Raw genomic sequence first — 13211 nt, forward strand, 5'->3', positions numbered from 1 at the left:
CTTTATCATTGTTAAATATTGACTCTTTGGCTCACAACTTTATTCTATTATTTATCTACTTATTTTTTTATCATTATGGAACCCTTATACTCTGTCATGACATAAATGTTTTACCATCATTTTCAGAGTATACGTTGCTGTTTTTTGTATAGTTTGCCAGGAGATGCGACTTATAAGGCAGAAAACACGGTAATTAGTTGCAGTATCAATTTCACATTTCCAAAATTATTCAGATACATGCGTCGATTAAGCCTTAAAGACCCGCTCCAATGAAAGAAGTGTTTTTAACATGTTCTTGTAACATTTCTCTCATGATGGAGGACACTTAGAGATATTAGATAATTTAAGATAAAAATTTTCTGTATTCAAACTGAGTTGGAGGTTTGAAAAAGTCTGGGTTTGTTGACGCAGCAAACAAGCCAAAGTCTCCCTTCTTCGGTCCAATTCTGATGGATCCACTTGCAGACAAATAGATCCATTAACGTCTTCATTTTACTCATCTGGCTCAAAGCTGTACAGCTGGATAGCTCTGATATTGCTCACCCTCCCTTTTTTTTGCTACCCTAAAGCTTATGAGGTGCTTAAAGCTAGTGCAAGAGAGTGTAAAGAAAGGATTGATGGGAAATTAGTGGAGGCTAACTTCCACATTGACTGAATTTCTAGTGAGCTCCTGCTGCACTATGCCAAATATGTCATAAAAAAACATTGTAGACTAATTGTTTTTCACTATTTTACATAAAAAAAATGTAGAATGGGACTTTAAACAAGAATATTCTTGAAACTTTGTTTTAACATTTTTTCAAAAAGGAATATGCGTTCATTGCTAATTTGTTTTCAGTATGTCATGCCTGTTTTCTACTGGGTGTTATTTTTAAAGTTCAAAAACCAAAGTACAATGCCTGAGAATTGAACGTTAATGGAAAGATTAACAGTTGCTTGACCCATAAAGCCTCCCTCTCATCTGTGACTGTTATCGTTAGATTATAAAATCCATCACTCAGTTCAGTCTAACAATTACAGAAAAATCATTCTTGATTACATCTTTTTTTTGTTTTATGTTTGTTTTTAGTTTTGACTGTTATTCTGTTAATTATATTCTGTAAATGGTTGGCATGACAACTTTATAATTGAACTTCCTGTTACTGTGAATTGCTCTGGGTCAAGCATGGTTGGTTGAGGTGCACAAGTGTCAATATCAAATAGCAGAAATATGAGCAGACTAACATACTTATGCACAAAATTTGAACATACAGCTTCACACAGTTTAATTACTGCTCAAATTGAAAGTCTTGTTATTTTTGAATTTCCTTATCTATTTGGCAGTTGCATGCGTGCGCTGTCAAAAAGGTGTTAGCGACTGAACCCCACCGGTGTCATCATGTGCAGCTTCAGGGGTAGAGTGCAAAGAAGGTCACAATTATGGAGTTCACATGTGAGCGGATATGAAAAAGGTATAAAAGAAAAAAGAATAAATCAGACCAAAGTGACACCCACACAGCCTCCCTCAACCTGCTGCGGTAGTCTGCATCTGGCTGCCTGCTAACCAGTGCCGAGGAAACACTTCATTAGCACCAGTCACAACATCATCAAATTAACTTACTAAAGGCTACGCGGTGCTGTACTGAACGATAGAAAAGGTTGCTAACAGAAGGGAAGTAGTTAACCCACACGTTTACCTGACACTTTGCTGTGGAGATGAGTCTGTTTTGAAACTGGAGGAAGTACTCAACTGTGTCTGTACAGTACATGACGGTCTTTAACGTGAGTCTAGGTTGGTGAGGTTCCAAGATAGGATGCAGAGCACAAGCCACTTTTAACTGACTGAAGTAAACAGTGATGAGAAAAGATAAAGGGCAGAGTGAATGTCACGTTACCTCAGCCCTTTGACTCTGCTCACCACAGTATCAGATAACTGCAGCAGGGGAAAAAAATCTTTTTTTTTTTCTTTTTTTTAAGTATTGTTTCCTCTGGTATATAATTGGTTATCTTATTGTTATCTACTGCTCTCTGGGCTGTGCACTGAATGAAGTATGAAAGAGTAAGTAGAACAAAAAAGTTAATTATGAGTTAAATATTGATGATTGAATAATGAGTTAGATAAATGCCTAAACGCACTCAACTAAGACCATGGAAGAGCAGCTACTGATAACTACAACTCCCATCCTTTTATTTTGAAAATAAATCTGTTTGTGGGCAGCCTGAGTTTCCTTTGGGATAATTAAATGATTGAATAAATTCAGCGAGATAGAACATTAAAGCACAATGAATAATTCCTTATAGTTATTAACCACATACAAACATAATTTGTGTAAAGATCTAACAGAAAAACAGATAATGATTGCAGCTTTAACAAGGTTACAACTTTAACAGAACTAAAACAGTCTTCAGTAGGCGGTGTGTATGATTATGACTTGATACAGTTAGTCTTAGATCAGATAAGGAAAACCTTAGTGGAGACCTGACCTAAATGTGTCACAGGTGCTTTTACATATGAGCTTACAGTAATTTGTCTCTATGAATGACAGTTCAACATAAACTGAGAGTAAAAAAAAACAAACAAAACCTGCAGCAAATTTAAATGTATTAGCCATGGATTCTTGCCATCAATTAATGCAAAAAACAACTGCATTTAAGTGGCCATTCTAATATCTTTACAGTTAAAAATGTCAATCTAGAGTCTCAAACAGGAACTTTATTCGACTAATCCAAATATTCTCCTTTTAATGGAGTCCTATCTGATTCCGATTTTATTTTTCCAGGGTCTCTACATCCTACATTCCTTTCACTTCTGAAAGAAGTGAAACTTTTAAAGCAACTTAATTTATACCCATACTTGTGTTGTTGGTGTTTTTAACATGTTCTTGTGGCAAGATAGAGGGCATATATGAAAAAACTTTCTGAACATTTCGTTATGCAAATCAAGAGCATACAAAAGAATTACATTAAAAAATAGCTTATTTTTTACGTAGAAATACACTGGGTGGGCCACAAGCTCTTTGCTCTGAGCTCTCAGCAATGGGGGAAAGAGGGGCGGGGTTGCTCCATGCCAACAGTCCAAGATTCTAATGAACTACTGCAGAAACTATATCCTAGAATACGACACCATTTTTTGTTTAAGTGTTGGTTAAAATATAATAATAATTAAAATTCTACTGAGAATAGTTTAAAATAAATCAAAAGAGGATTGGAGTGGGTGTTTAAAAAAAAGCAGCTAGCTAAGCTAGCTTTCAGCAGTCCCTATTTATTTTTTAGGTTTCCTTTTTGCTACTTTGTTTTAATTATCTTGCTCTGATGGAGCATATTTAACAGAGGGATAATGTTTAAGAAGTGGCCGACCGGAAGCCCAATACAAATTTAAGGCTCAAAAAATACACAGTATTATCTATTTTATGTCACTTTGATCATTTAAAATAAGCATAAAGAAGCACATACTGATGATATTTTCATTTTTGTCAATAATGATATTAACATTGACTCAACATTTGGAGAGGCAAGTAGGGGGGGAGGCCAAAGCCTTTTGCTAAGGGGGCACCTGCCCCTCTTTGCTCCCCTATAGCTTCGCCCCTGTGTTTAAGTTACTAAAAAAGTTCCTACTTAACATCCAGGTTGTTGTTTTGAACACATACACTGTACATTTTGTTGATGCTGTATTTAAAAAACTAACAACAAACAATGTGATTATGAGTGACAGAAATTGTAGTTAGTCAACATCATATCTTTGGAAGCAGAAAATAAAGTAAACGTTTTAATCTTAAATGTCTCAACTTTGTTAGGAACCACAACAACTTCACATATTTAATGGGGTTAAATCTCAACATTTCTAAAGGAAATGTAAGAAAATTGGGGACGTAGCTACTGTTTTCTCACCACAGCATTGGACAGTCTTTTCCTAGATGAACTGAAGCCTGATGGGGCTGCAGTGTGGAGCCTAACGCCTCGTTCAGCCACACTGTATCGGGCCTGTGGTCAGAGGGACAGACAGAGGGGAGAGGAAGAGAAAGAGAAGACAAAAGCAGGGGAGGAAACGAGATGGTGGGGCTTTAGTTTGCAAGGAACAAGCAGGGCATCTCCTTCCTCAGCCGCTCTCTTCATTACCAACACATGCATGAAGGGGGCGGAGTAAAGACACGAGATTTAAGCAGTGAGCGTGTGCAGAGCTCTGCCATGGGAAGAATGGAAGGTTAATGAGCTGACATCCCCTCCACCCCAAAACACGCCTCCTCCTCCCCATGCCCACCTCCCTGCTCTCTCTCACACAGTGACAAGCACATTATACAACATGAACACTGGTAGTGAACCGGGAAAACAAAATCAAGCGGGAGGAGGAGTAGATATGAGGACAATAATACAACTTTATTAATGCGGTAGATTAATTGTTACAATACTGAACATAATCTATCCTCTGAGACACAGAATGTGTATAAACAGCAGCAATGCTATGACCTCTTTATGTATAAAAAAACCCAATGGTAATTACTTTTGTCAAAGCCACAGCTGTTTCTGTAGACCTAAATATTCTACTCAATAGCAATCCAAATCCAAAAATTTTAGTTAAGACCTGAACTGTCAGCTCCTGCAACTGGAAGTCAAAGAAACAGCGCAACCACAAACGTTAAAACCTCACTAGTCGACTCATCAACGAGCACTAACGCTCACACCAAAGGTTGGAAACATGATGCGTTTGTGGAGTGCAGAGTGCTGTGAATAGCCAATAAAGCCTTCAGATGCCTCCCCATTGCTTGGTTGCTACCTGGTAGCAGGTGGGTGTATAGGGTGTTAAAAAAAACCTCAATGGCCTTTAAGTTGCATCACAGGAAAACCAACATGTAAAGGTGAAATGTTTTCAAAGCTAATGGTCCATTTAAAGACTAATGTGTATGAAAAATGGCACATAAACCTTTCAGGAGATTAAAAAAATTAGTCATTAAAAATAAAAAAAGGAGATTGAGGTGTAGCATGCACTGATGCTGAACTTTATTCCTGAAAACCTTTGACTGTACATGAGAACTGGACTGAGAGACCCCTCCCCCCTCATGTTTTAAATAGGAAGTCCTCACTGGTTCCAAGAAGACCTCTAATGAGAAATAAAGTATAAAAATAAGTATTTGCTATGCTACCTTTTCTTAACATAAATATAGTGAGAGTGGTTGCCATAGAAATGATGATTTGGACCAATCACAGCTTTCTGAAAATTTCCAGTTCTAACATGGCGACGTACCACGAAAAAAATTATATTTTCTAATAAATAAAAAATACTTCTTGAAAAAAGCTAAACGAAATATAAGCTTAGCCAAAAACAGAACGGGCTACACACTAATGCAAGAAAAACCCTCTCTCAGGTTCTGGAAACAACTCAAGACGGATGGCTGGTCATTAGCAGCCATTGTGAGTTTTTAGAGTGAGTCATTTGTGGGAAGGTCTGTGCATTTTTAATAATGTTAAATTGAAGGGACCTACGAATACAAACTCTATAAAATAATAACAGGTATTTCACCTCGGCGCTATCTCAGCCTCTCAATTATTTACCACTAATGAATGGCCTCAGGCTAGATAGTAGAATATCAACCATCCCAGAGAGGCTAAATGAGCTCGCTCTAACACTTAAACATATTTACTCACTTTTAAAGACCCTGGTGAAAATCCTGTTTTTGACATATATGCATATTTTGTAATTCAAATTGTTGTGAATTAGGAGCAGGCAAAAAAGCTGTTTAAAAAGGAGCGTATGTGTGATGTAGGAAATGTGTAAGGTGGGGGGCGGGGTTGCTCCATGCCAATGATCCCGCCCACAACTTATTAGCAAATTTCTAATAAACAAATGCCACTCTGCAGAAACTATGTCCTAGAAAACTACATATTTTTTTACTTGAGCCAAAAATAGATCAAAAGAGGATTTAAGTAGTTTTATAAGAAACGGGGGTTAAATGCGGTCCCATAATGTGTGTTCTTAATAAAAATTCAGTAATACAGATTTTTGTAAAAAAGAAAAGTTTGTTTCTTGTTTTTGCAGTGAGAGGATCCAATAAAAGCACAGTGTAGCGTCTGGCATACTGTAGCAGTACTGCAGGCTCTTTGACAAGCATTTTACTATATCTGCAGTTTTTGTGCTCCTCACATACATGCGAGTGCTTGAGTAAGTGTTTAGAAATGTGCATATTTTACATCCATGGTCTACTGTGAGTCACCTGCTCCGCATGCAGCTTTAAGTTTGATCATTCTACTAGAATTTATTCTAGATTTTTTTTTATAACTTTGACTTCCTAATGGATCAGTTCAGGCTTGAATAGCTTTAGTCTTTTCTCGCTTTCCAGATGTGATCATTAGTCTTTGGCTGTAACTACACCAGAGAGAAATTAAAGCGCAAAGGATTCTGTTCCTCGACAGCTGGTAGTTGTAAATTCCTATCAGGGAATATATATATATATTAAAAAAAAAAAAAAAAAAAAAAAAACAGGAAAGGAGGCAGGGTTTAAAAAGAATAAAATATATACTATTTTCATTTCAACTGCTTTACGGATTAAGGTTTGCAGCTGTAGAAATAAAATGCATTAAAATAATCCACCATTTGCATGTTTTATCTCACAAAAGAGGCTCACATAGACACACATAGAAACCAACCCCCACTCTCTCTCTCTCCCTCTCTCTCTACCTTCTTGTCATCCGTCCCCTCCCCCATCCTGGATGAACACACACATAAGAACAAAAACACACACGAGCTGGAACACACGGCACACATATACAAACTGTCATTATTAAACACACACACAGCTCAACCTGCTGCCATCTGCTCGACGCACTCTGTACAATCCTTGCAGAATACATTATTCACTACAATACATCACATCACATTCCCTCAATGTCACAGCCTTGTGCTGAAGAAAACAGAGAGCACAGAGGAGAGCAAAACTGCTACTGTACTGATGAGGGGAAGAACTGGCCTGTTTTCTAGCACACAAAAAAAAATTAAAGAGGCTTTGGTTTCACTTTTGACTGAATCAAGGCAGTTAAGTTCAATTCAGCTGCTACAATCAGACAAATGACGGAGAGTTTATGAAAAGAAAAGAAACAGGCAGGATAGAAAGTGAGACAGAGCTGCAGAATAAAAGAGCATCTATCTGCAAACCATCAATCCCGGCTGTGAAAGCTTCATATTCTGTCTTATATTAAAGTTGGGGGTATAAAAGCATTAAAGACCCACTCAGATGAAGATTGTGTTTCTGGTGTTTTTAACATGTTCTTGAGACAATTCAGCCTAAAATTGAATTTCTTAGTGTATCTTTATTCAAATTGTTGCGGATAAGAAGCGGAAAAACATGCAGTTTGGAAATGCTTAAACACATGGATCATGGGAAGAGGGGCTGGACTTACTCATACTAAAGCCTTGTTTCCATTGAACAGTATGGTACGATCCAGTTAATTCTGGCCAGCTTTCCACTCGGCTTGGGCCTCGATTCCACTGAGCAGTTTGTTTTTACGGCGCGTGCGTGGTGTAGACTGCGAGCGTGTCTTCGCGTCATTGTGGTGCGACGACTAGAAAAGCAACAACAATGTCTACCCCCAGGCTAACACAAACACTTCTTTCGAAAAGTCAGCAGCTGGAGCTAGCGGTGATCAGCAGTGATCTTTGTGAAGAAAATCATGGTATGATCCCTTTAATACCTCAATACATATCTGGTAATTCTGCAATAGTCTAAAGTATGAGCTAAAATTAATAAAATTTTTGTTGAAATACACCTATGAATAAAGAACAAAAATAAATTGTATTGACAAAACAAGTAATCAAGAATCTGAATAACCAAAATAGGATTACGTAATTTCAATAATCCTAAAATATAACCCTACAATTTTCCTTTCTGAACCAATTTTGTAGGAACTAAATAACGTAAATCAGCTGTTTCCAGCAGAGTTTTGTCCATTTTCACTTTCACTACAGAAAAAATATCAGGACAAAAATAGGATTAGCAAGAACATTAAAAAAAAGGGAGCAGACCAAGAATTGTGATTTTGAGTAATAGCTGTTAATTTCTCAATGGAAGTCTACAAGATTTTCACCTTTTGGAGCTACTTACTATTTGGAACCAAAGGGGGAGGAGTCACTCAGTCCAGTTGACATATATTGTGTCCACTTTTGGGGGACAAACCTATGGGCAGGTTAAAGATATATTTTCCATTTTCTCAGAGATTTGTGATTCATTGTTGAAGTGAAGCAAAGTAACTTTATCAAGTGTCAGTCTTAAAATAGTTTTATGAGGAGCCTGGCTCCATTGATTCATCATGGTAGGTATTTTTGTCACATTGGTCTCTATGTCTGCTCTTCTCTCTACTGCACTGTTTTTCTCTGCCTCCTCCATTTTGCATAAAGATCCTGCTTCCTGTTCACATTTATTGGCTTTGCGAAAATGATAAACAGCTGATATTTAAAGTCACTATCAATTACAAACATGACTGATGTCAAACAAAATAATTCAGGATAATTTAAGCAAAGCATATCTTCATCCGAACTGAAGATTGAATGGAGATACAGTTAAAAAAAAAAAAAGAGAGAGAAAGAAAATGCTGGAAAGTTAAATCAGCTCTGTATCACTCTGATTGCAATCATATGCAGCAGAAAATAAGAACAATCACCTTTAAAAAGAATTCTTATTCTTGAGATTCTCTTCTTAAAGTTCCAAAAAATTGGGGGAAAAAAATAAAGAATGAACTCTGAAATGCTAATCAAAACCAAAATATCTGCTACCTCTCAAGCACTGTGCCATTCTGGCATCCTGGGCTGCATGTTGAAGATCCATTTCCTGTTGTAAAAGCTTGTGAGTCCATAGTAACTTCCCATTATGACAACAAGCAGTAATAGTTTGTGCACCGAGCACATGCATCAAAAGGGCAGTCTTTGATCTCCTCATTAAAACAGGGATGTGTTCTGGGCGTAACACGAAACAGCGCTGTCGGCATTTAACCTCATATCCGTTTAAATAGAAGTGTGAGTGTTCGGTACAGAGATGCATACATTTGCTGGAACATAAGAAGAAATACTATCTCATTTCAACAGATTCTGACAGATTCTTTTTTGATCAATGTTTGATTGGCATACTGTGCTGTAATACAGCAACCATAATATGTTTAAGTACTAAAAGATGCACTAATTCAGGGTGAAAACTCCAAAAATGTTATGCCCATCAAACAAGTGATACTCATCAGTCTATTTCTAAAGCCTTAGCCACATGGTGCTGTGGGTTTTGGGGTTGTTGGGAAGCAGTTCCATCTTAAGGGGAACACAGGTGTGTCTTGTGTTCCCATAAAGGTCACTCAGCCACCTTAAAGGGACAAGATAGAAATGGTAGGGTACAATTGTTGTGCATGTAAGTGTATGGTAAAGTATTTGTAAGGATAATGTAAGTTTCACACACTTACGACGTATGACTGATGCTGTTGAATGGAGTCCTAACACAAAACTCTTGATGCTGTTGAATGGAGTCCTAACACAAAACTCAATTCATTAGTATGGTGGGGGCAGGATGTACAGATGGAAATGTGGATAAACTTGTGTGCCATTCGTCTCAAGCCTTTTTTTTTTGGGGTGAATTATTTGGATTTATTTAAATTTTTCTTTAGAGCAAGTATGAAAATATTAAAAACAGGATGTTGTTGTGCAAGTTTCTAATGTCTCCTGATGTAGAAATCAAAAAAAAAAAAAAAAAGGTGAGAGCTCCAATATGTGAAAGGTTGATCTGAGGAAATATGTTATAGTTCATGAAACGCTGAGATGCTTCTTTTGTGCCTGGCTCTTTAGTGATTTTGAATAGACCAAAACATAAAAAAAAAAAAGTTTCACTTTAGATTCAGCCACTCTCACCTACAAAGAAGTTCTGAGCAAAAACTCAGAACTCTATAAAAGTCAAATTTGAGGCAGAGTTGCTGTAACTGACAGGAATGGGCAGGTGTACCCATTAAAGTGGCCGATGGGTGTGCTCCTTTTATTTGCCAGATGGTGAAATGGTGGAAGCACAAAGCGCAAAGACAGAGCAGCTTCAAAGAGTTTCTAATTCTTTTTTTTTAATTTGCTATTTCTCGTCTTTGCTTTGATTTCTATTGTTGCTCATTTTTACCTGTTTGTGTGAGAAAATTAAGAAAAATGTTCTGTTTAAACATCTAATTAGAAGTTGTTTTGCATTTCCTTTAAAGTTTTTCTTCTATTTTAAAATCTAAAAGACAGAAAAAATCAGTTATGAACTGCCATGTTCAATTATTGCCCCCATCTTTGCCTTTTTATGATCACTTTTTGCAAAGTGCTTCTTCCTCCAGTGCAGCGGCGCTGCAGAGGCAGTGAACAGCTGGCAGGCCCATACTTGTCTACATATTGACCTGCTTTGCATTCACCTGTTATTCAACCAAACCTAATGTTTACACTTTACTCTTCTGCAGCTGAGCTGCAATTAACCTTTTTGTGAGTGCAAGGAAGCCAGTCTTAAGTATTTCTTCAAAGCAGTCGATCACACTTTGCTAAATGTCACTCTACCCCAAAAATGAATAGTTTTAGAAGTATTTTTTTGCATGGACATTGTGCACAAGAAAAGACGACTAACCTTCCTCACATTTACAGTAGCCGTGAATGAAGCTTATTCACAAAGAATCTCTTTTTTTGTATTTTATCAAGGTTCTCGAAAGGTTGGACAGGATCTCCTGATTGCAGATAAGTAGCCTTTAAAATGTCATTTGCCTATTTAAATTGTCTGAATGGGAGAAAACAGAACTGCATCCAACACTTTCCTTATCTTCCCTTCACTCCTCCACTTCGCCTCCCCTCGTTTTTTCTTTTTTTTTCCCACCCTCCTACCCTCCCTCCCCTCCCCTCCTCTTCTCCCAGATGCCCTCTCAGCGCTTGTCTGTGTTTGGGCTGTGACTGCGAGGGGTCACTGCCTGCCTTGTTTCACACGAGGAGCCCTGCGTGTGTGTGAGAGACAGAGACACGGACCACCATCACTGAATCATTTTATGAATGAAAGTCCATGAAGATCAGAAAAAAAGCAGCCATGAAAGTGTTAAATGTATCCCGATGTGTGGATGGGTTTCCCACAGTGTGTGTCTCTGAGTGTAAGACTGTGTGTATCCTCGTACATGTGTGTGTGTGCGCCTTGCAAAGCTCAGTGCCAGGTCTCTCTAATGAGTCTGTCAGGCGCTGTTAGCGACGGCGTGCTCCCCTGGCTCAGCACGCTCTTACAGACACATTGTGATTAGCCGGGCCAACGGCACGCCACCGGGCCAGATTAAACACTCACCATGCCACCAGGGAACACACACACACACAAACACACACCAACTAACATCAAGCATTACACTGAGAACAGCACAACACACAAAGGTACTTAGACACACAGCATCATCGCTGTGGCGCCCATTAGCACGCTGTGATACGCTAACAAGTACTTGCACTCCAGAACCAGATGTCAATAGCTCTAGAATTGAAAATTAATATAAAACATAAACATACCACAAAAGACCCATGGCCCCGGCAAGGAAGTGTTAGTATTTCATTACAATGTCCGCCTCTATTGATTTTTTTGTCTGCCAGTAATCTTGAACATCACTTAGAATTAGGGGCAGCCCTTCCGCCTCCAACAGCTTTTAACATCTTCATTAAAGTGACATGATTCACTAATTACAGGTAATTATCCTTTAATGAGCGGGCCAGATGAACGAGCAGATATGCAGAGGAGGAGCAGGCATGACTGCACATCGGTTCTCATTTCTGAAGAGTGGACTCACAGTGACGGAGTGTCGCAGCCGAACCCAAACCAGAAACACTGTTTTTTTGTAAGGGACACATAGTTTTCACAAATCTATCATACACTGAAAAACAACGTTTTTTTAACGATTGGTCAAAAAGACTTTAAATTATTCTGCGAATAGCTCCGTCTTTAAAAGTTATTCACATCAATACACATTCAATACTAACTGCATGTTGCCTTGTCAACTCGAATTATAAACAAATTCAGGTTTCACACTTTTTTCAGAAAAGAAAGTAAAAAAAAAAAAAAAGATTTCAAAAGTACTAACTGTAAAAACAAACGTTTTGTTAAAGAAAATAAGTAAGTAAAGTAAATAAGGCTAAAGACCTGTTACATGCCCATTTATGGATAAAGTCAACACATATACATCGTAAAATATACAATAAAATGCATCCGTACTCTTAATTTATAAAAAAAGACATTAAAAAAGATGTACAGGGGAAATCCAACAACTTTACGTATTCCATAGTTTTTAAATTAATAAATGGTGAACGCAGTATAGTCCATTATAGAGTGCACTAGATAGTAAGCCTATGACAGTATAAAATTAGATCCGTAATAAAGATGCCGTAAGGTTCTCAGGTGTCCAATTAGGATTAAGTTAGGATTCAAAGGCAAAGGTTAAAAGTCAAACTTTGAAGAAAAGCTAAATAAGAGCAAGATGTGGTTCATTATGTTTAAGGCTCTGAAAGTATCAATATTTTAAACACATGCAAATAAGTTACCAGGATGTCTGATTGTGTTGCTTGTTGCAAAATGACTTATTCCAACGTAAAAAAAAATGAAATAAAAGGTCTTAGTCTGAGAGGAGAGGAAGGCAAAACTAAAAGAAGAATCAATAAAACACCTTGCTTTGAACATGTTCAGTAGGGCATTAGGTTAGAATAAACTCCAAGTGCAGATCACAAATTCTGCTACGAAAAAGACAGAAATTTAGGCTTTACTTTAGCAAAATCTGTCAGGTCCAGTTAAAGAACTCTAGAATTCAATTTAATCCTTTAACTACCCAACCAAGACAAAAATCAATGAAAAAACAAATGTTTCTGTTGCATATTGCCTTCAGGGAGTATACACACAATCAATGTGTTTAATAATTATTATTGTTTGGTTGAGCAGGCGGTTAAGTGGCTTCATTTTGAGTTTGGTTTTCTAAACTCTGTTTTTTCAGTGTAACTTAAGCATTTGTGTGCAAAAGGCTGTCTAGATGAATGCGCAAAAATGAAATGATAACTAAGCTGTATTTATAAGTGTGTAAAGTTTTTAGACCAGCATTTAGAGGAAAATGAGTCATGCTGTTCAGAAGTGAGAGGTGTGACTCATCTGACTTAAATATGAGGAACTTGAGAGATGATAACCAAACTGAACTCATAATAAAGAGATGCTCATGGTTGATTATTTGTTAGTTAAAATACGAGACAAATTATTTCA

The 13211-nt window shown here is 37.4% G+C and overlaps 1 protein-coding gene across 7 annotated transcripts in view; it reads right to left on the reverse strand.

Annotated features, from left to right (window-relative positions):
* LOC112159596 (TOX high mobility group box family member 2) overlaps positions 1-13211 on the reverse strand; it is a 97985-nt gene that overhangs the window by 64408 nt on the left and 20366 nt on the right. For 5 of the 7 annotated variants that reach the window (XM_024293779.2, XM_024293778.2, XM_024293777.2 and 2 more), the window contains one exon: positions 3868-3960. The exons of the other annotated variants lie outside the window; for them this stretch is intronic. In XM_024293779.2, the coding sequence (XP_024149547.1) occupies positions 3868-3960 (93 nt within the window). The remainder of the gene's footprint in view (positions 1-3867; positions 3961-13211) is intronic. 7 annotated transcript variants of the gene reach the window in all.

Source organism: Oryzias melastigma, linkage group LG7, assembly GCF_002922805.2.
Source record: "Oryzias melastigma strain HK-1 linkage group LG7, ASM292280v2, whole genome shotgun sequence".
In the NCBI taxonomy this organism is placed as follows: domain Eukaryota; kingdom Metazoa; phylum Chordata; class Actinopteri; order Beloniformes; family Adrianichthyidae; genus Oryzias; species Oryzias melastigma.